This window comes from Odontomachus brunneus, unplaced genomic scaffold, assembly GCF_010583005.1.
Source record: "Odontomachus brunneus isolate Ranch 3 - 2012 unplaced genomic scaffold, Obru_v1 Obru_scaffold_167, whole genome shotgun sequence".
In the NCBI taxonomy this organism is placed as follows: domain Eukaryota; kingdom Metazoa; phylum Arthropoda; class Insecta; order Hymenoptera; family Formicidae; genus Odontomachus; species Odontomachus brunneus.
In genome coordinates this window covers 655,985-674,579 of record NW_022639617.1, presented here as the reverse complement: position 1 = coordinate 674,579, position 18,595 = coordinate 655,985, and the positions used below count along the sequence as shown (strand labels likewise).

Genomic DNA, 18,595 nt, shown 5'->3' with positions numbered 1-18,595 from the left:
AGAGAGAGAGAGAGAGAGAGAGAGAGAGAGAGAGAGAGAGAGAGAGAGAGCCGCGACCTTGGCATCGAGTGCACCGAAACGGATCATTAGCGGTCGCATATTACACGAGAGGGAAATATGTTGTCGTTGGCCTCATGTACAGTTTACGCGATTGTCAGGGCCTAGAATGACTCGCGATCGATTCGCAAATCGCCGATCTGTAATTAGAGCGGAGACTCGCCGGGACCTTCTGGTTCGCCCCGCGCGAGTTAATCGGCGGTTGAGAGGAAGCCTCGTCATGATACGCGACCACCGAGAAAGAGGAGTCGACTCGCAGATTTTATAGTCAGCGACCAGGAGGAGGTCGACGGACGGTAGAGGACGGTTATGGACTAGTCTCGTCGTAGAATCTGACGATCGACGATCGTACAGGTATGCACGGACTGGCTCTCTCAGGGGGCGGCTTTCCAAAAATAAGGCGCCCTACGAACGGAATGGCAACGATTCGCCTTGAACTTGCGAGTGGTCGGTCCATCCGTTCGTTTCCTCGTCAAGAACGTCGAGAAATCTCGCGAGTGAAAGGGACAGTAAAGGAGGAGGAAAAGTGAAGAAATGATAGTGAAAGGGAAAGTAAAGGAATCGTAATGTGTTTTCGGCGGAACACTTCAGTCAGTCCCGATCATCGTTATCGACCTCATCACCGCGTATCGCGCATATTCGCTCACCAAGTCTTTAGCGACAGCCTTGCTAGCATGATTTGTTAATATTTATCAAATTATTTGATTATATTCACTTGCACGTTTTCAGTTGAAACTTCCAAAGTATCTTTAGGAATTATTATCCAAGCTTGATTGTCAGCAGATCTTTTTTGCAAGGGAGATGTCAATGATTGTGTCTAATAGAACTGCTCTATTAGAATGTGAGGGACTGAGCACAATAAAAGGAATAAGGAACAGGGATCAGAGAATAAGGAATAAGGAATACTGAAAACAAGAAATAACGCTATGGGCTAAAGCAGAGAACGAGACGTAAAATAAGGCCGAGAAAAACGTATGTCATGAAAGGCTATTAGCCTTACGTTTTCCTCTGTCTTACTTTACGTCTACGACTACGACGCTTATGTCTCGTTCTCTGTCTTAGCCCTATTCCTCTATTTTGCATTGATGAATTAGGTTTCATGTTTTAATATTGAACTGTTCCCTATTTGCTGTTTCCTGTTCTCTATTCTCGATTCCCTACACCTTACTCCTTTTATCCTACGTTTACGACTCGTTTTCTGTCTTAGCTCTATTCCTCTGTATCTATATTTTGCGTTGATGAATTAGGTTTCATGTTTTAATATTGAATTGTTCCCTATTTGCTGTTTCCTGTTCTCTATTCTCGATTCCCTACATCTTACTCCTTTTATCCTACGTTTACGACTCGTTTTCTGTCTTAGCTCTATTCCTCTGTATCTATATTTTGCGTTGATGAATTAGGTTTCATGTTTTAATATTGAACTGTTCCCTATTTGCTGTTTCCTGTTCTCTATTCTCGATTCCCTACACCTTACTCCTTTTATCCTACGTTTACGACTCGTTTTCTGTCTTAGCTCTATTCCTCTGTATCTATATTTTGCGTTGATGAATTAGGTTTCATGTTTTAATATTGAACTGTTCCCTATTTGCTGTTTCCTGTTCTCTATTCTCGATTCCCTACACCTTACTCCTTTTATCGTGCTCAACCCCTTACTTCGCGAGAAATGCAAATTAACGCGTATCAATCCGTCAGTTCGGCCTAATTTATTCGCCTAATTAGCAGCGGACGGAATCGTCGCGACAGTCCAGTTTTTCACCGTGTCCAGTCGTTCACCGGGTACCTTCGCTCGTGACGAGGAGCCTTTACCTCCGAAATAATAAACGTCATCTCGTCGTCTTCTCGTTTCGGACGGGATTCGAAAGAGGCGAATTCGACGGCTGTCTTAGGCGGTACCGTTGCGGATACGGACTCCGCATACAAGTGGTGGCTCCCGGTGGAGAGATCGACAGATAGGGAGGCTAACGCGTTCCTCACGAGAACAAAGATCCACGGGTTAGACGGGTATTCAAATTCGAGAATAGCGGTCTCCCCTCCCCGATTAATTGTTACCGAATACGCGCGCGTACACACCCATGACTGTGCCGCTATGTGCGGGCCGTTTTGGAATTGGGAGATCTGGTTCTCTCTCCTTCTCTCCTGTTGAGTTTGACTCTCGAGTTCGATTCGACTCGGGAGCGGTTAATGGGTCGGATTATGGGTGAAACACGACGCCCAAACGTCGGGTTCAACGCCACCGCGATAGAAAGGCGCAGAACGCTAACGCCGAATATAAATTCTATGTGTCACGGATCGAAAAAAGAAAAAACAAAGAGAGAGAGAAAGGGAGGGAGAGAAAATAAGAAGAAAACGAGTCGGAATTCGTAATCGGCGCCGTTAATGGGCGCGAGCGAAACACGATCGTCCGATTCAGTCGGGATGCAAATGAACCGGTACTCTGTTTCTCTCCATCTAATTCAAATACTTACAATTAACGCGTCATAAAGTGACTGTTCTATACCCTGTATCGCCTTATAATGTATGCGACGTTAATAAATAAGGGCTGCGCGATAAATCAGTGGCGGATGATCAGCCACCGATAAACAATCGCTCAAGGTTTCCGTTCGCTCGAGCGGCCTCCTCGTGAATTTATGGCCTCGTTCGTGTCTCTCATCGAAAGTTTGTTATTTACAAGTGAGCATTTGTATAACTAATTGTTCGGGCGAAACGTCAAGGCGAAACGACCGCTTACTTCATCGCCGGCCGGCCGGCTCGCGTTGTGCACGAGGAGACGTCGTCCAGGGAGAGTTACACCCAACGTTTATGCTGTCTATGCTTATGGTATCTAGATGAAACTGTCTGGATGGAGAAATCTAAACATGTCACCTATGTCTAGATGGTAAAGGCATATGGCATCTTCATCTTACTTCAAAAATGTTCCATTTTATTTCAGAAGGATTTAAAGATGTTTCTGATAACGATAACAACAGTAGAATTTGTCACCTAGAATTTTTAGCTAGTGGCATTTTTATGTAAAGACTCTTCTTTAAAAAAGTAGATAATTTATAATAATATTAAAATAATTTATTAAAAAAATATGAATGCATTCGAAAACAAATCTTTTTCTGGTAGTAACGGAGATAAAAATTTTTTTCGCGATATTATATGAAAAAAATGTTGTTAGTTGTTGGCATTAACATCGAAGCATTTTTCTATTTCCAGTCAAAATCGAAGAAGTTGCACTCTCGAACGGATTTCCTTAATGTGAAACAAATTTTCTTCAGATACAAGGTACATTTTACTGTTCAAACTGTTGAAAAACTCTTATTTTTTAAAAATAAAAACTTAATGAAATAATAAAACTATGTGTACTGTGTGTATGTTTGTATATTTTTTTAATTATCTGCGCAATTTTTATGTATTTATGTAAATTGTTAAAAAAAATTAAAAAGGGATCTAAATGTGTGTGAATCGCAGGACTATCTCATCTAGATACTTTAAAAGTAAAATCATTTCATCTAAGATGGATTTACGGATTTTAATCTCACCTTCATAGATTCTAGATGATTTTAAGACCATCTAAGCGCAACACTGGTTACGCCAGAGGCGGCGATGAGGCGCGAAAACGACCGTCGTCATAAATCCGGCAACACGTGTTATATCATAATAACGCATTTATTATGGGCGTCCATTAGCCATTAGTGCGGTCCCGCATCTGTCCGCGGCGTCTGTGAGAGTACGTTATCTCAAGATTTTTCGCGACAAATCGTTACACGAGAACGCCATTAAGGCTCCTGATCGCTCGCGGAATTGACCCTCGCGGGCCAGGAGTCTTAAGGCCGAAGATACAGGAAAACGTAAAGGACTATCTACAATGAGATCGACGGTAAGTAGTCAAAGGTAATTAGTAAGCAAATTGGCTAACCATAATCGACAATTCTTCTCACAGTCGAAGAATAATCGATTGTGATTGGTCAATTTCTTTACTGCTTACATTTTCCTGTGGGTCCTTACAATCCAGACAGCACAAGATCTCCAGAGGACGTTCTGAGGATGTAGAGACGTTCTCAGGATGTAGGGACGTTCTCAGAACGTCTTTAGGATGTCCTGTAGAGATCTGTGATGTTTGGGACGTAAAGGACGGGTCGTCTTTGGATGGGGCGACTTTTCTCTCTTTCCCGCAGCGACAATTCTCCCTCAGTTGGGTTCAGACAGGACGCTTCGCTTCGTGCATACATCCACACTTTGCCGAGACGTCTCCGAGTGACACGTATAAATTCGTGGAACGACCTGAGGAGACGAATATAAATCAAACTTGGTCGATGGGATCGTGGGTGTATGACGAAGTGCTTAAATCTCCGCGAAGAAGCTGAAAAAGCACTCGGGACGTTACGAAATGAACGATAACGCTTCGGCAATGATAATTAGACGAACACTCACTAGGAGGAGGACTAGATGCGAAAGGTCGAACGGTGAAGTCGCCAGAATTTTCCAGTCCTCAAAGTCGCTGTCTTCGACGCGTCTTCCTAGCGGAGGCTGCGGAATTCCGCATTAATCGATGAAGGTATCCTCCGACCAAGTTTTTAACCGAGGAGGAACATCGCGATAAGAGATTTCAACAGATCGATTTCTCTTTCGTCGTATTTTCTGAAAGATCGCACAGTTCTGGAAAATTGCAAGTCTCGATCCCGGGATTCACGATAATTGCGAGATAATACTGAGATCGGATTCCTCAACTTTGGCACTTTCACTGCTCCTTCGACGACTTTTCCCTCTCTCCTCTTTTTTTTGTTATGTATTTCATATAGCATATCTTCCCCTAACAGCACAAGATCTTCTAGGGATGACTTGAGAATATTCCTAGGTTGTAGAGACATCCTTAGAACATTCTCAGGATATCCTTTGGATATCTGCGCTGTTAGGGTCCTTTCCACCGATCGGCTCCGATGAACTCGCCGTTGAATTGTCGCGCGAGATTATTGCGAATTCGCGGTTCAATTCCGAAACTATTCTCACCACACGTCGCGCTCATCGACGACTCCGAGAAAACGCACGAAGACGTCCGTCTAATCCTTTCAACTTGATCGACACACTGCCGTGCTTTCGAAGGATCCTGAGACAGAATCAAGGCCACGACACCGGTCCCAGGCTGTTTTTCTGGTCGCTGGTTAGTGACCCGCGCCTATCCCAGGAAACAACCGGAGATTTTGACGCTGGTCCATCCCTCTTTCTTCTCCCTTCCTCGTTTTTTATTCTTTTTTTCTATGCTGCCTTTCCTTCTCCTCGCATCTAGCTCATCGTGAGGCGAAATGAAAAGAAAAATAAGAAAATGGTACACATAAGACATCAAATTCTCGCTTTTGTACATCTTAAAGTAAAAATAGTAATTCCCGGACAATCCTGAACATTCTTATTGCTTTGATCTTTAAATACAAATATTTAAATTTTCAACATAGAATTTATATATATACTCAATATATGTATTTTTTTATGTTAAAATTAATTAAATAAATTAAAGGCTCTTGACGCGAATCAAAACAAACAATTAGTAAAGCAAATAAGAGCCAACAGCCGATCTCAAAGGTGCACTTATCAATTTAATCAAACCAGTAGATGTACAATGGCTTATATTAACATAAATTCAAACGAAGAGGGTCCAAAACGGGATCGAAACTACCTATTGGTTTGATTAAATTGATAAGAGATCGGCTCCTTTGAGATCGGCTGTTGGCTCTTATTTGCTTTACTAATTGTTTGTTTTTATGTTAAAAGTTTAAATATTCATATTTAAAGACCAAAAGAATAAAAATGCCTAGAATTATGCGGCCATAGTTATGCAAAAATGATCCTACTTACAAAATTATTATGATTTTTAAGATTTTGTATTTTTTACCAATAAATCCATACGTTTTTTTTACGTAAAACAAAAAATCTAAGCCTTATGGACGCCTAAAATTAACTAAAAAGTAGTTTTACTATAAAAAAAACTATACCATAAAAAATGTCTACTCTCAGTTTGTAGAGTCAGGAAACAACGTCGAACAGCGAGACTATTGGCGGCCGATAGTCGCAAGGCGTATCACGAGATGAATCCTGATTTGTCTTCAGCTTTATCGGATATAACATCTATAAGGTTCCAGTCATCGCTGATCGTTGTTATTTATGTTTCTGTATAACGGATCGCTGTTTACGTTAGCAAACGTCAAGGCATTTACGACGACCGGTGTGTAACGCTACTTTTAGACGCTCGTCATTTTTTCCTTCGTTGTATGCCGTATATTCCGGCGAGGTTTACCGCGGAATAATTAATAAGCGGTTTCTCTCCTCCCTCTGTCTCCTCCGTCTCCTGCGATGAAGGACAATGTCGCGATCCGTCACCGCGGTTTGCCCAGATCATTCGTCGTATGGTGGATGCGGCGCTCCGCAAATGAGTAATATAGTTAGTCAATAATTTGTCGAGCTGAAAGAAAGAGAGCGGGAACCGCATGAAAGTCGACTTCCCGCGAAGAGCAGAGTCGCGAAGGTCAGCACCGACCCTGACGGGACTCTGAATTCACGACTGTCGGGGCAACCTCTCATGAGATAGATCGTAGATTTTCCTCCATGTCGACGGCATCGATCGGCTCTTGATACATGGAAAGTGCGGCGAAGAGAATCAACTGATATTCTCTTCAACAAATATTACAAGTTAGACATAGTAAAATATGGAGCAATGTCAAAAAATATAATATCTTACTGATGTTCTTATTTTGACGGACTCCTTCTCTGGAAGGAATTCTCTAGTGCAAGTTCAAAACTCATACAATAGTCCAAAGTCGCCTTAGGATTCATAGACCGCGATACCAAGGATTCGAATCGGATCTACCTCGATCTCGGAGCTCCGTCGAAACGATTCGTCGGAGAAGTGCCTGTCAGAGCGCGTTTTCCAGCATTTTCGCCGATAGGATTTCTTTTACATAACTTCAGAAGGAAAACGGAAATTAATCGGCGCGTAATTTCCGCGCGACAGTTCCCGGAGGAGGACATCTGTCGTTCGCAGGGCGGTCGGCTTGCGCTCGCTCATCTGTCAGAAGCAGATTCCGGCAGAGGACGATTGGTATATAAAAGAACAGCGTCTTCGGATCGCGGTGTATATCGCGAGGTGCATCGAGCGCATTCACTTGCACGACATCGACGACGCATCGCAGATCGACACTTACGATAGACGTGAGTAATGTTGAATGATCGCGCGGCATATAATTGAAGCGAGGCAATCTCGAGGACTCGCTCCTGTCGTTGCCTCCTTCTTTTGCGGCGCTATTTTCATTATTATACACTTTCGTTTCTACGAGCTCATAGATACGAATTTCCATCAGATCACATCGGAGGTCCTTGACGTTACTTCATCTTCCACGAGTAGCAGCCACCGATGGCTACCTACGCGAGGTGCGGGTTCGTTCTCGTCATCATGCTCGGTATTGTCTGCGGACAAGCGCTCGGCGTGCTCGAGGATGCCGACAGGAACGTTCTGGATCTGAATCTGCCGTACGGCAGAGAATTGGTAAGTTCGTCCTCGAGATTCGAGTCGGGAAAGACGGTTGGGTAAACTCAGGTGTGAGTAATGGCGTCGCGTCGCTCTTATCGTTGTTTCGTAACAATATTGAATGTTTTTGCGTGATAGAAGATGGAAGAATCGACGTCACGCCGACTCGAATCGGAAACACTACTTAAGCATCGTATTGCGTACGTTTGATACTTAATTTGAGAAGTAAAAGAGAAGATAATATACGAAACAGTGGTTTCTTCGCGTGTCGCTCGTTTACGCAACGTTTGATTTTTTTTTTTAGGACAGCGAGCAACTGGCCAGACTGTTGCTAGTAACATCACGATTTTGTCATCCCAAGCGCAATTCCGAGCTCATAAACTCGCTGTTGGGTCTACCAAAGAACATGCACAATGCCGGGAAATAAGACTAAAACCGCTTAACTCATATGAACCAAACCAAGTCATTAACAATATCTTGTGGCAATCATAGCTTGTCGCATATGGTGCATAGAATTAGAAAATATAGACAAGAGCGCATCGGACAGTATTCGTTTTACAATGTACTCTCGCGAGGACACCGATCATGTACAATGAATCAATACAGTGATACGTAACATACAAATATATTGTTATATTTTATTTATCACTCTTTGTTACAGCACTCTCTCCTATATTACAGTTCTTATGTTTTTTCTTCTCCCTCCTTTTGTATCTTACATTTTCTTATAACATCCTAAATGGAGGTGCGATCGCGAAAACTGTAGTCGTGCAGAATTACTATTTTTCTCGATTTTTATATATCATTGATATATCGTATAGAGTTAATCGAGAAATGAGGAAGGAAATGTTGTCAATCAGAATGAAGATGTACACTTATTTATTACTTAACGTTGGGCTACTTATTACGTGTAAATATGTATACGGTATATTTTGTACAAATTACGTCGAAGTAATAAAAATTTCGTCAAAACGTACAATGCATGGAGCATCGTCACATGATTAGAACTTCAAGTGGAAACCGCCGCCGACGGGTGGAGCTCTGCCGCTCTCGGTCAGTCCCATATGAAAACCAGAGTTGCTCAAATCGGCGTCGTCACCGTCACCCAGCTGTTTGTATTCTTTGCCGCCGCTCGGGGGTTTGGGGGACGCGTTCGTGGTTCTGACTCCCTGCTCCGATTTCGCGGGCCAAGTGGGAAACATCTGCGGATCGATTGGTAGTGGTGCTTCCGTGAAGTATTCATGATTCAGAGCGTCCTCGGCGGTAACACGCTGACGAGGATCGTACGTTAAAAATCTGCAATTAAAACATACTCATAAGGAAATTTGTTATTGGGTGCTATTCGTATTCCGCATTCATTGCTAATCTATAATATTTTAACGATAACAACAATGTTGTCTTAACGATATCCGGTATGTCGTTACAAATTATGAAATAAACATAAAAATGACTTACTTATTCAACAACTCGATTCCCAGTTCGGATAGCGACAAACTGAATCTTTGTCGCAAGTTATTTACAGGATAATGCGCAAATGGGGGGCTCTTTACAATCACAGGTAATTTGTTATATCCCGGCCAAATTCTCTCACTTGGAGTTCCTAATTCTTTGAATATCTTAGTTAACTGATCGGCCTCCGATTTGCCAGGGAACAGCGCCTCCATCCGCAGAAGCTCGGCGAAGATGCACCTGAGGAATGAACAAACGTAACTTTATCGTATCGGTCAATTTGTCGTATGTAGATTGCAAACACTACGATACCAGATCTTTACTTACCCTACGGACCACATATCTACAGGTGTACTGTATTCCGTGTCGCTCAGCAGTAACTCAGGTGCTCTGTACCAAAGTGTTACTACGATTGGCGTGTAGTATCTCAAGGGAGAGCCGTACTCCCGAGCTAAACCGAAGTCGCCAACCTTCAGAATGCCCCTGTGACTGAGTAGCAGATTGGACGTTTTCAAGTCACGATGCAATATCCAATTATCATGTAGATGCGCGACTGCGCGCAACAATTGCTGCATGAGACACTTTACCTCCCCTGTAACAGATCGGAACGTTGATCTTCTCACGTTCATATTATGATTTTCACTATGAACTCTCTTTTATCGTTAAAAGAGAACTTAGAATAAGAGTCTATGTAAATCAGTTAGTTACGATCAAGCGTACTTACCAGGTATGAAAACTTGTTTTTTTTGCTTCATTGTCTCTATGAGAGACTTTAGGTCGTGTTCCACGTAATCCATGACAATAAATATCTTGTCCATGTTGCTACCGACGACTATCTCCCGGACAGTGACGATATTGGGATGCTGCGCTTTCAACAACGTATTGATTTCTCTTAGACTCGTGATCGGAAATCCCTCCTTCTCCTTCTCCATCTTCAATCGTTTCAACGCAACTATTTCGTCCGTGCGTTTATCACGTGCTCTGTATACGACTCCGTATGTGCCCTCTTCGATTCGATTCAAACATTGAAATTCCTCGACGCTTCTACAACCTGTAGAAATGATTTATAGAAATGTATTTATCGTACGAATTTTACCAACAAGAGCAGCATTCAAAAACTAAATATACACAATATCAGTAGATATTTTATATTTTTTACTATTTTACTTTTTTACTAACCTTGAATAGCTGGTAAATATGGCGGTAACTCAGGCTCCTCCTCTTCTTTCTTCTTCTCCTCCTTCTCTACATTTTTAGACATGTTGTTGGAATCGACGTGTCCTGGAGAATCTCCGTCGGAATGATCAGACTTTGCAAGTCGATCAACAGAGAGTGGACTCGGATTGTTATAATCTGAGGCGTCATTGGAATCACCATTGGAACCTTTATTAGATTCGTTCGACTCTTCGTCGTCGTCACTGCTCGATTCCGAGGAGTCGGACGAGCGTCGATCCGATGATCTGTCACGTATGCTCCTCTCTCCTTCTGACGAATGTCTGGATTCTGGCGACTTGGAATGTGCGCCTTCGGAATGAGTGAGACTGACACTTTCGTCCGACAGTTCGACGATGGACGGATCCGGATTATGTTCAGGACTTAAGCGTTTCTCGCCCCTCTTCATTCTTCTTGCTTCCAATTCAATTCTGGAAACTTCCTTTCTCCTGGCCATTTCTCGGTCGGCTTCCAGAAGTCTTTCTTTTCGGAGTTCCTGTTCCGTCATCTCTTTTGGATCCTTAAGATCCCTCATTGGGATCTCATTCTGCGCCTCCATCTCATTAATCTCGTCGGCTACAATCTCCATCGCCTCGCGCAGCTGCTTCTCTCTGTGCTCCTTCTCACGTTCCATCTTCTCTTGGTCTCTCTCGCGCATTCTGTCGTGCTTGTGAGATCTCTTGCGACGTTTCTCGGGCCGTTCCATCAGTTCATTCTCTGAGAATTGTTCGTCCACAACCATTCGTATGTGCCTCTGCTCTTCCACGCGAACCTCGCGACGATCCCTACCATCGTCCACGATTCGCAGTTCACGACGGTCTCGGATATCTTCCATCCGTACGTCCCGACGATCGCGCGACTCGCGCATTTCTCTCGCGTCGTCTAAGCGCAATTCACGACGAGATTCAATCTTATAGTCGCGAATATCGCGCGGCTCCTCCCGCCTTTCCCTTCTTTTATCTAGTAACCTAAAAATTAACAGAATTTACTTTGTAAATTTTGTGAACTAAATTCCTGCAACAAAGAAAATAAGTCATAGAGAAATAATTAGCGCTTCTACTTTATGAATCAGAGGCAGACAGACACAATGAAAAACCTACAAAGCGTCTGACAATTCATGACATGCCCGTTGTATGAAGGTAGAACTCATTACACAAACATTGAAACAAACTGAATATAAAATTTTTCTACCATCCTGCAAACCACAAAATTTTTTGAGTTATCAATTAAAGAAGATTGGCAAATGATTACGCGCGGAACGGTAAATGATGGCGATAGCTGTCGTATGCTTGTACATTAGATTAAATTAAACAAAAGAGTCGTATCATTTTGCAAATAAGCATGTAGATTTTTAGTTATTAAATTAAAAAGTTTGATACATTATTGCGCACATCACAATCACAAATTGTAGAGGAATTTTGTGTTCAGTTTGATGAGTTCCACCAGCATAACAGGGTGTCGTGAATTTTTAGACTGCTCGTAAAGATAACATGAGATATAATTACCTTTCTCTCAAATCTTCCAACACACGATCTCCAGTACTTCTTTCTTTGCGTTCGTGCCTAGACGATTCCCGACTGTCCCGCGAGTGACCCTCCATTCTGTCTAGACGTTCCATTCTGTCGCGGTTTCTCTTGGAACTTTCCAAACGCTCAGACCTTTCCAGAGGGTCTCCGGCATGCCTACGATGCCTATGTTTGTCTCTGTGCCTGTCCTCGCGTTCGTGCTGGCGCGACTTACGTTCTTTCTCATCCCTACGACTTCTCCTGTCGCTGTGCTTCTCCCTTCGACGAGATGAGCTTGACTTATGGTGACGCACAACTGCTTGTGGCGGTTTAATGTCTAAGGAGTCAGCAGTGTCGCCACCTTCTTCCTCTGAAAAGCTGGAAATATAAGATAAATTAAAGTAAATAGACAATATGCAACTATAAATATAGAAATGAAAAGTGGATCTTCCTGAGACTTGAATCTCAATTACAGTATTTTGACAATATGTAGTGTTATTATTTCTCTTTGTTTATTGACACTTGTATGTATGTAAGTTCATTGATCTATATGTAGATTTGAAAAAAATTAATGTCATGTCTATTATTGTTAAAATCTTCATATTGCTTGTAAATTTAGGAAAAGAGAGAAAGAGAAAGGAGAAAAAATTGAGATTAGATTTTAATAATTAACAAAATACACTACTGACAGCTAAGATACATAAGCATGATACAGTAAATAACAATAATTACAAATAATAAACTATTCGAAAAATCGTATGTGTACAATAGTGCATATATATGTATATATATGTATATATGCTATCCGTTTTACGGAATTCTAAATACCTAAAAATTCTAGGCAGCATCGCTCGTCATTCTGCTCGTGACACGACTCGACTTTTATTTATTATGAAAAGTCAACTTATCTCTGATATTCCGTAATCGGGATTAATGAAAGACTCCACGGAATGAACTCCGCCATTCATGGCGTACGCACAAAGATTACATTGCCGATAAAACCATGATGTAAATATAAAGGTGTACCAGTCCCGTGGATGCGCAGTCGTCCAAAATAATAGCCAATCAGAAATGCCCAATCAGGAATGTTAGAATCCAATATGGCTATTGACAGCATACACATCGTTGTGTTATATATTATAAGAAATTAAGAGGTTATATAAAAGTAAAAGAATATTAACAACATATTGTAAGTATTTTTATATAAATAACGCAATGAATATCTAGTGCTACAAATTTTTACGATATATATATATATATTTAGTACTATTATTCTCTCTCTCTCCCCCCCCTCTCTCTCTCTATATATATATATATAATATATATATATATTACAGATTTTAAGTTTAAATACATATTAGTAATGTACGATTAATTTTGGGCATTTGAATTTTTCGGCTGCATTCCTGCTCATTTCCAATTGATTCACTACACATTACGTCACTATACGTAATCATCACATTGTATCATCATGCGCAATGGTACACCTTTATATTTACATCACGGGCTATGTTCAGAAATCCTACTCGATGGGTAGAGTTACTTTAATAAATCAATCATAATAAATAAATCTTAGTTCCTTTTGCTCTGATTGGCTAATTAAATGTTACTCTACTCACAGAGTAGGGTTTCTGAACGCAGCCCTGGATAAAACGTCGAGAGTGCAAAGACAAAAAAAATCGATTGCGCAAGCGCACGCATGCAGTGTCTCGAGTAATACATTTATTTATCAACTAACCTATAAAGACTTCGCGAACTCGTATTATAATACATATCACACTTTCGAACAGTTCGTGCATCGAAGTAACGCATTCCGTTCGAGAATGTCTCGAACATTTTGTCGCACTTGATTGCGTACAAAAACTCCTTGTGGTTGTTTCATGGCTGGTCAATCTTTAAACCTAACCTCAAAATTATAGCAATCTCAAATTACAGAAATACTCGACGGCACACAATATATCTTACCTGTAATCACCCATATCTTTTGATGGACTCTTCTTGATTTCTCCGTCCTCGCTCTGGTTATCAATGTCCATGTCTAACTTGTATTCACACATGTGAAGCATGGACAGCGATGAGAGAATGCAGTTCTCAAGCAACAATATCCACACCGAAGCCACTTACTATTATGGACGAAAGTACACGTATGTGTGGAGTTTATACAGAATTACACGTCTCAGATTCTAAAAAGTATAGACCGAAGGAAGACACAATTATACGTTATCAATTGATTTACTGTATGATATATAAACTCTTTCTCTGATGAAATCACACTTCGAAAAACAACACTTGCCGGAACTAGCTATAGAGCTTTAACGACCCTCAAACAGAGACTGACTATGCTAGGGAATATGGCCCACAAAATGGCGACCGCAAATACGTGGCTCGTAAATACAGATTTTCATAGGTGCGTTCGTCGTAGGGTGCATTTCCACTTAGCGCGTCACGCGTCGCGTCGTCCGAGTTAAGCTAATCAAATCGTCCCATTTTATTGCGTAACTTTACGCCAAAATTGCATGTAATAATATATAATACACACATAAAGAAACAATTATTATAATAATAAAATTCTTAGAAGCTATGGATCAACTTTTTGCTGTGATTGTACAGCAGCTATCTCTCTCGGCCACGCGGCAGTGCTGCTGGCGCCCATTCCAGTTGTATTAAGGCTATCGCACACAAATTGACATAACTGCATATGCATAGCATAAGACCGTATGTACCAATGAGCATCGAGTATTAAGTCGCCATATTGATGTTCGATGCTTAATATTCGATGCTCATTGGTCCATACGATCTTATGCTATGCATATGTAGTTATGTCAATTTGTGTGCGATAGCCCTTAAAGGGTACGTTCAGATTCCCTACCCGGGTGCACTCTAATACTAGAAGTGCTATAGTATATGTAACATATACTATAGTGTTTCTAGTAATAGAGTGCACCCGGGTAGGGAATCTGAACGCACCCATAGTTCAATGATTGGAGAGACTATACGCGCATGCGCGTAACAATTTTTCAATAATAATGTAGGGATTCCAACGGTACATTATGGTTACGTTCCGAAATTCACTGCCAGTACTGAAATTCTATAATATACGTAACATAACCTATAGATTTTCAGTACTGGCAGTAAATTTCGGAACGCAGCCTTTATTATTTGTCTTAGATACTTTCCTGGTGCCGTGTACACCGTGCATGCGCTTATAGCCTCTCCAATATCGAAACACTGGTTCGCGCGAACAGTGCACTTGTATAGGGCGTATGTATGGACCATGAAGTAAGACAGGTCGAACTCCATATAACGAAAGTGATCCTGATTCGTGTCCCCCCAATTGAAAGGAAATCCGCTGAAAATAATAACTTCTTATGATTTGGCACTATTTGTAAAGCAATAAGTTAGAGCAAGATAAGGACCGCGTTCCGTTTCACGCATATGGCGCATTTATCTATAGTTTGTGTCACGTATATTGTAGGCAATACGCGCATAATGCGTGAAACGGAACGCAACCAAAATATACTTGTCTCACTCACTTACTGCACCAGTTCAGTAGTGCAGCTCTTTAACTGCACCACTGCAAATCTACTGTGAATCTTGCATTAAACCGACGGACAGCGTTTGTTTTGAATCTGATGAGATTCAGTGACATACTAGAAATGCTTTATTCTGGTTGGTACATTTTTAGTATATCATTGAATTTCACTAGATCCATTTTGTTTTTATGCTAATAAAAATAAGTTGGATTGGAAAAATTTGTTCCGCAAACGGTATATGCATTTATTCATCTATAATATATGTCACGTAAACTATAAATATATAAGCACACATATGTTTAACGAAATAGTGATAGTGTATCCGATTCTTACTAGAATCGATTATTTCGCTCGATATATCGGGCTACTGATAATCAACTTCAACTTCAATCTTTGGCTCCAAGCTTCTCTAAGAATTTTGCCCCAACGCCATTACTTCCTACCGATAATCAGTGCGCTCCAATTAAGTTACTAGAATTATAATCAATTATTTCTTATCGATGTCTCCTCTCTAGTTACCATACTGGATTGCTTGCTGGATGGAAATATTCTGTTCTGATTGGTGCATTTCTGAAGATGGATGGAAATGCACCAATCAAAACAGAGTATTTCCATCCAGCAAGCATCCAACACGAAAACGAGCACCGTGTACCACTATCTTTAGAGCAAACTAGTTTGCGGATAGGGCGGTCCTGGGTTGAATTTGAAAATTCTACTCGAGGAGTAGAGTAGCATATTGACTCATCAGAACAAAGAGAACCAAGATTTTTTTTATTCTCTTTTATTAATCAAATGTTATTTTACCCGCCGAATAGAATTTTGGGGCGCAGCTCTAGAATTAAAAAATAAACCATTAAGGTTAAGTTTTGTAATATAATCGAATATCGCAGTACATAATTTGTTATAACGTGTGCAAGATGTATGATATTTCGAGTGATAATAAAATGGTACAATGTCCTTACAACAAGTGTCATATTATGCCTAGTTCGAGTCTTCAACGACACCTTGTAAATTGCGAAAAGGTAACCGCTATATAAATTATATTTGAGTATATATATATATATATATATATATATATATATATAGATATATAGAAGAGCCTATTGTAGTAATTTCTTATATAAAATAATTAAATTTTTCATAGAATTACAGGGAAAATGACAAAGTCATTTGCCCATACAATGCAACTCACCGTCTGAACAAATTAGAGATCGCAGAACATATTAAAATATGTCCTACGAAGAAGGTTGTTGAGACCTGCCACATTGAACGTAAGTATCATTCAAAGTTCTTAAGAAATCATTTAACAAGAGGAAAATATACTGATTCTTAAAATATAATTCATTTGTGCAATATGCAGAATACAGTACTTTGACCTCAGCAAAACGGACAAATGAATCTAGTTTTACAAGTATATTTGAAGATAGTGAAGAAGAACAAATGGAAGCATTCTCAAGATTCAAAGCTTCAACATACATAAATCAAAATGATGAATCTGAAAGTGATGATGTGGAATCATTCGTTAGTTCAGTAGGCATGGGACGAGGTAGGCTAAATAGACGTGATAATGTTCCTATAAGACTCAGGTTTTCAAAGAGAGGTTATAATTCCTAGACTATAGAAAACAAGACTAATAAAAACATATAAGATAGCAACTACTCTCTTAAACATATTCATTTCTCAAGATAAAAATTATTTAGTTATTAATTATATGTACTACTTAAAGTTTATAACTTTGTCATTTCAACAAAATATTTTTTGTGTTAAATTTTCTTTATTTTTTTATTTTACATCAATTCTAATATTTACAAGTATCATATCTCAAATATTTATCCACATTAATTGAAAGAGTATATACTAGTATATGTGCAGGAGACATCAAATATTCGAATGTCAGTCAGAATGGACGAACATATTTTTGAATCTATATACAAATAGCACATTTTTTAAATTTCATCAATACATTCTTAAATATACTTCTCTTTTGTATTTTTTCTCAATTTAATTAGTTTATATACTATATTTATATAATAGTTTTAAGTATAATGCATACTAAAGTTTTTAACTTTTATATTAAGACTTACTCTAGGCTGCAATATAGCCAAAAAATATAACAAATAATACAACTTTACTACCAAAGAATAATGATCTATCTAAATGGAATTACTTAATTTATGATTAAATAGTTCTAATGCTCACATCATATTTTTAAATTCTTGTATGTTGATATTTAATATGGGGATGATAAGTACTTTGAATAATTTTCTCATGATCCATTCTGTATAATATCACAATATATGATGCGAAATACATAAAGTTCATATTTACACTTAATGACACTATATATTCTAATGTTGTCAAAATAACAATGTCTGGCACTATTCAAGCAGAAAATCATAATTGTTGAAAGCACATAATATAAGGTAAATGCAGCAATTACTTTCAAAAGAAACTAAAAAAATTGTACGACAGAGCATATAAATTGTGTAATAGAACATATTATGAAAAAATATGTTTAACTATAGTTTAAAATTTTATGTAACATGGTTAAAATCTAAGTTTCTTAAGTATTGTAATTTCTTCGGAATGTTATACTCATATCTTTCTCTGTAACACAAAATACATAGACCAAGTGATAGTTAATAAACAATACATAAAGAACAATTTAATATTTCATTTGTATAACAGAAAGAGGATATACATGTGTGTATGTATATATCTATGTATATCATAGTTAAAAAGCATAGAGGTGTAATATATACATGTGTGACTTGGCCGGTAGAAATTGGTAAGTGGAAAAATGTTTCACATATGACATATGTATAAGTTATAATAAAATAGCTGGGCAGAAATAACGAAAATGCCTGAGTCTTACTATAGTATATTCAAAGCAAAATGGCATATTCACGATATATGAGAAGCAAATTGTATACTCAAAATTTCAAACTAATATAGACTTAATGTAGCATGTGAAAGGTAAACCTGTAAAAGGTTGTGTATGTATATTATTTGTTTTACAGACTTAATAATTGCTAACATCTCTATTATCATACATGTACGACTGTGGATCGAGATGTTCTTTTAAAAATTTTCATACAAGAATGCAAAATTAATCCCGATTTACACAAATCATTTCAATCATCAATAATGAACGAAATACTGCGATCTGACATATTTTTAAATAATAGTATTACTTAAATCATTAAATTACGAACCTTATGTTTAATTTTATGTCAACGTTTTATTTTTAAACGTCGAAGTTGCGTGGAAGAGTGTATATATATATATATATATATATATATATATATATATATATATATATATATATATATATATATATA

The 18,595-nt window shown here is 39.1% G+C and overlaps 3 protein-coding genes across 6 annotated transcripts; 2 read left to right on the top strand and 1 right to left on the bottom strand.

Moving 5' to 3' along the window:
* Nucleotides 1-6,664: 6,664 nt before the first annotated feature.
* Nucleotides 6,665-8,162, top strand: LOC116851217 (pigment-dispersing hormone peptides-like). The gene is made up of 3 exons (XM_032830416.1): nucleotides 6,665-7,239; nucleotides 7,389-7,573; nucleotides 7,860-8,162. Exons 2-3 carry the CDS (start codon nucleotides 7,442-7,444, stop codon nucleotides 7,980-7,982), a joined length of 255 nt encoding a protein of 84 aa, XP_032686307.1. The 5' UTR covers nucleotides 6,665-7,239; nucleotides 7,389-7,441; the 3' UTR covers nucleotides 7,983-8,162.
* A 255-nt stretch (nucleotides 8,163-8,417) lies between these two features.
* On the bottom strand, nucleotides 8,418-14,067 carry LOC116851213 (cyclin-dependent kinase 11B). Of its 4 annotated transcripts, none has more exons than XM_032830412.1 (8): nucleotides 13,687-14,067; nucleotides 13,460-13,627; nucleotides 11,722-12,099; nucleotides 10,184-11,184; nucleotides 9,729-10,055; nucleotides 9,332-9,596; nucleotides 9,011-9,244; nucleotides 8,557-8,851 (listed from the first exon to the last, which is right to left on the bottom strand). In XM_032830412.1, exons 2-8 carry the CDS (start codon nucleotides 13,555-13,557, stop codon nucleotides 8,557-8,559), a joined length of 2,598 nt encoding a protein of 865 aa, XP_032686303.1. In that variant the 5' UTR covers nucleotides 13,558-13,627; nucleotides 13,687-14,067. The 4 variants fall into 4 exon arrangements, with proteins under 4 accessions (XP_032686301.1, XP_032686303.1, XP_032686302.1 ...); XM_032830411.1 differs by having other exon boundaries at nucleotides 13,460-13,622; XM_032830410.1 differs by lacking the exon at nucleotides 13,460-13,627 and having other exon boundaries at nucleotides 8,418-8,851; nucleotides 13,687-13,787.
* A 1,847-nt stretch (nucleotides 14,068-15,914) lies between these two features.
* Nucleotides 15,915-17,918, top strand: LOC116851214. The gene is made up of 3 exons (XM_032830414.1): nucleotides 15,915-16,276; nucleotides 16,399-16,525; nucleotides 16,615-17,918. The coding sequence occupies exons 1-3, from the start codon at nucleotides 16,172-16,174 to the stop codon at nucleotides 16,866-16,868; spliced, it is 486 nt and encodes a 161-aa protein (XP_032686305.1). The 5' UTR covers nucleotides 15,915-16,171; the 3' UTR covers nucleotides 16,869-17,918.
* Nucleotides 17,919-18,595: the final 677 nt, after the last annotated feature.

Bases quoted from the DNA above. Each gene is read 5' to 3' on its own strand.
- LOC116851217 (XM_032830416.1), top strand. From the start codon at position 7,442: ATGGCTACCTACGCGAGGTGCGGGTTCGTTCTCGTCATCATGCTCGGT. The intron at 7,574-7,859 runs GTAAGTTCGTCC...TTTTTTTTTTAG, and splicing joins TGCCGTACGGCAGAGAATTG to GACAGCGAGCAACTGGCCAG.
- LOC116851213 (XM_032830410.1), bottom strand. From the start codon at position 13,787: ATGCTTCACATGTGTGAATACAAGTTAGACATGGACATTGATAACCAG. The intron at 10,056-10,183 runs GTTAGTAAAAAA...TCATTTCTACAG, and splicing joins ATATTTACCAGCTATTCAAG to GTTGTAGAAGCGTCGAGGAA. The intron at 8,852-9,010 runs GTAAGTCATTTT...TTTTAATTGCAG, and splicing joins GGAATCGAGTTGTTGAATAA to ATTTTTAACGTACGATCCTC.
- LOC116851214 (XM_032830414.1), top strand. From the start codon at position 16,172: ATGTATGATATTTCGAGTGATAATAAAATGGTACAATGTCCTTACAAC. The intron at 16,277-16,398 runs GTAACCGCTATA...AATTTTTCATAG, and splicing joins ACCTTGTAAATTGCGAAAAG to AATTACAGGGAAAATGACAA. The intron at 16,526-16,614 runs GTAAGTATCATT...TGCAATATGCAG, and splicing joins TGAGACCTGCCACATTGAAC to AATACAGTACTTTGACCTCA.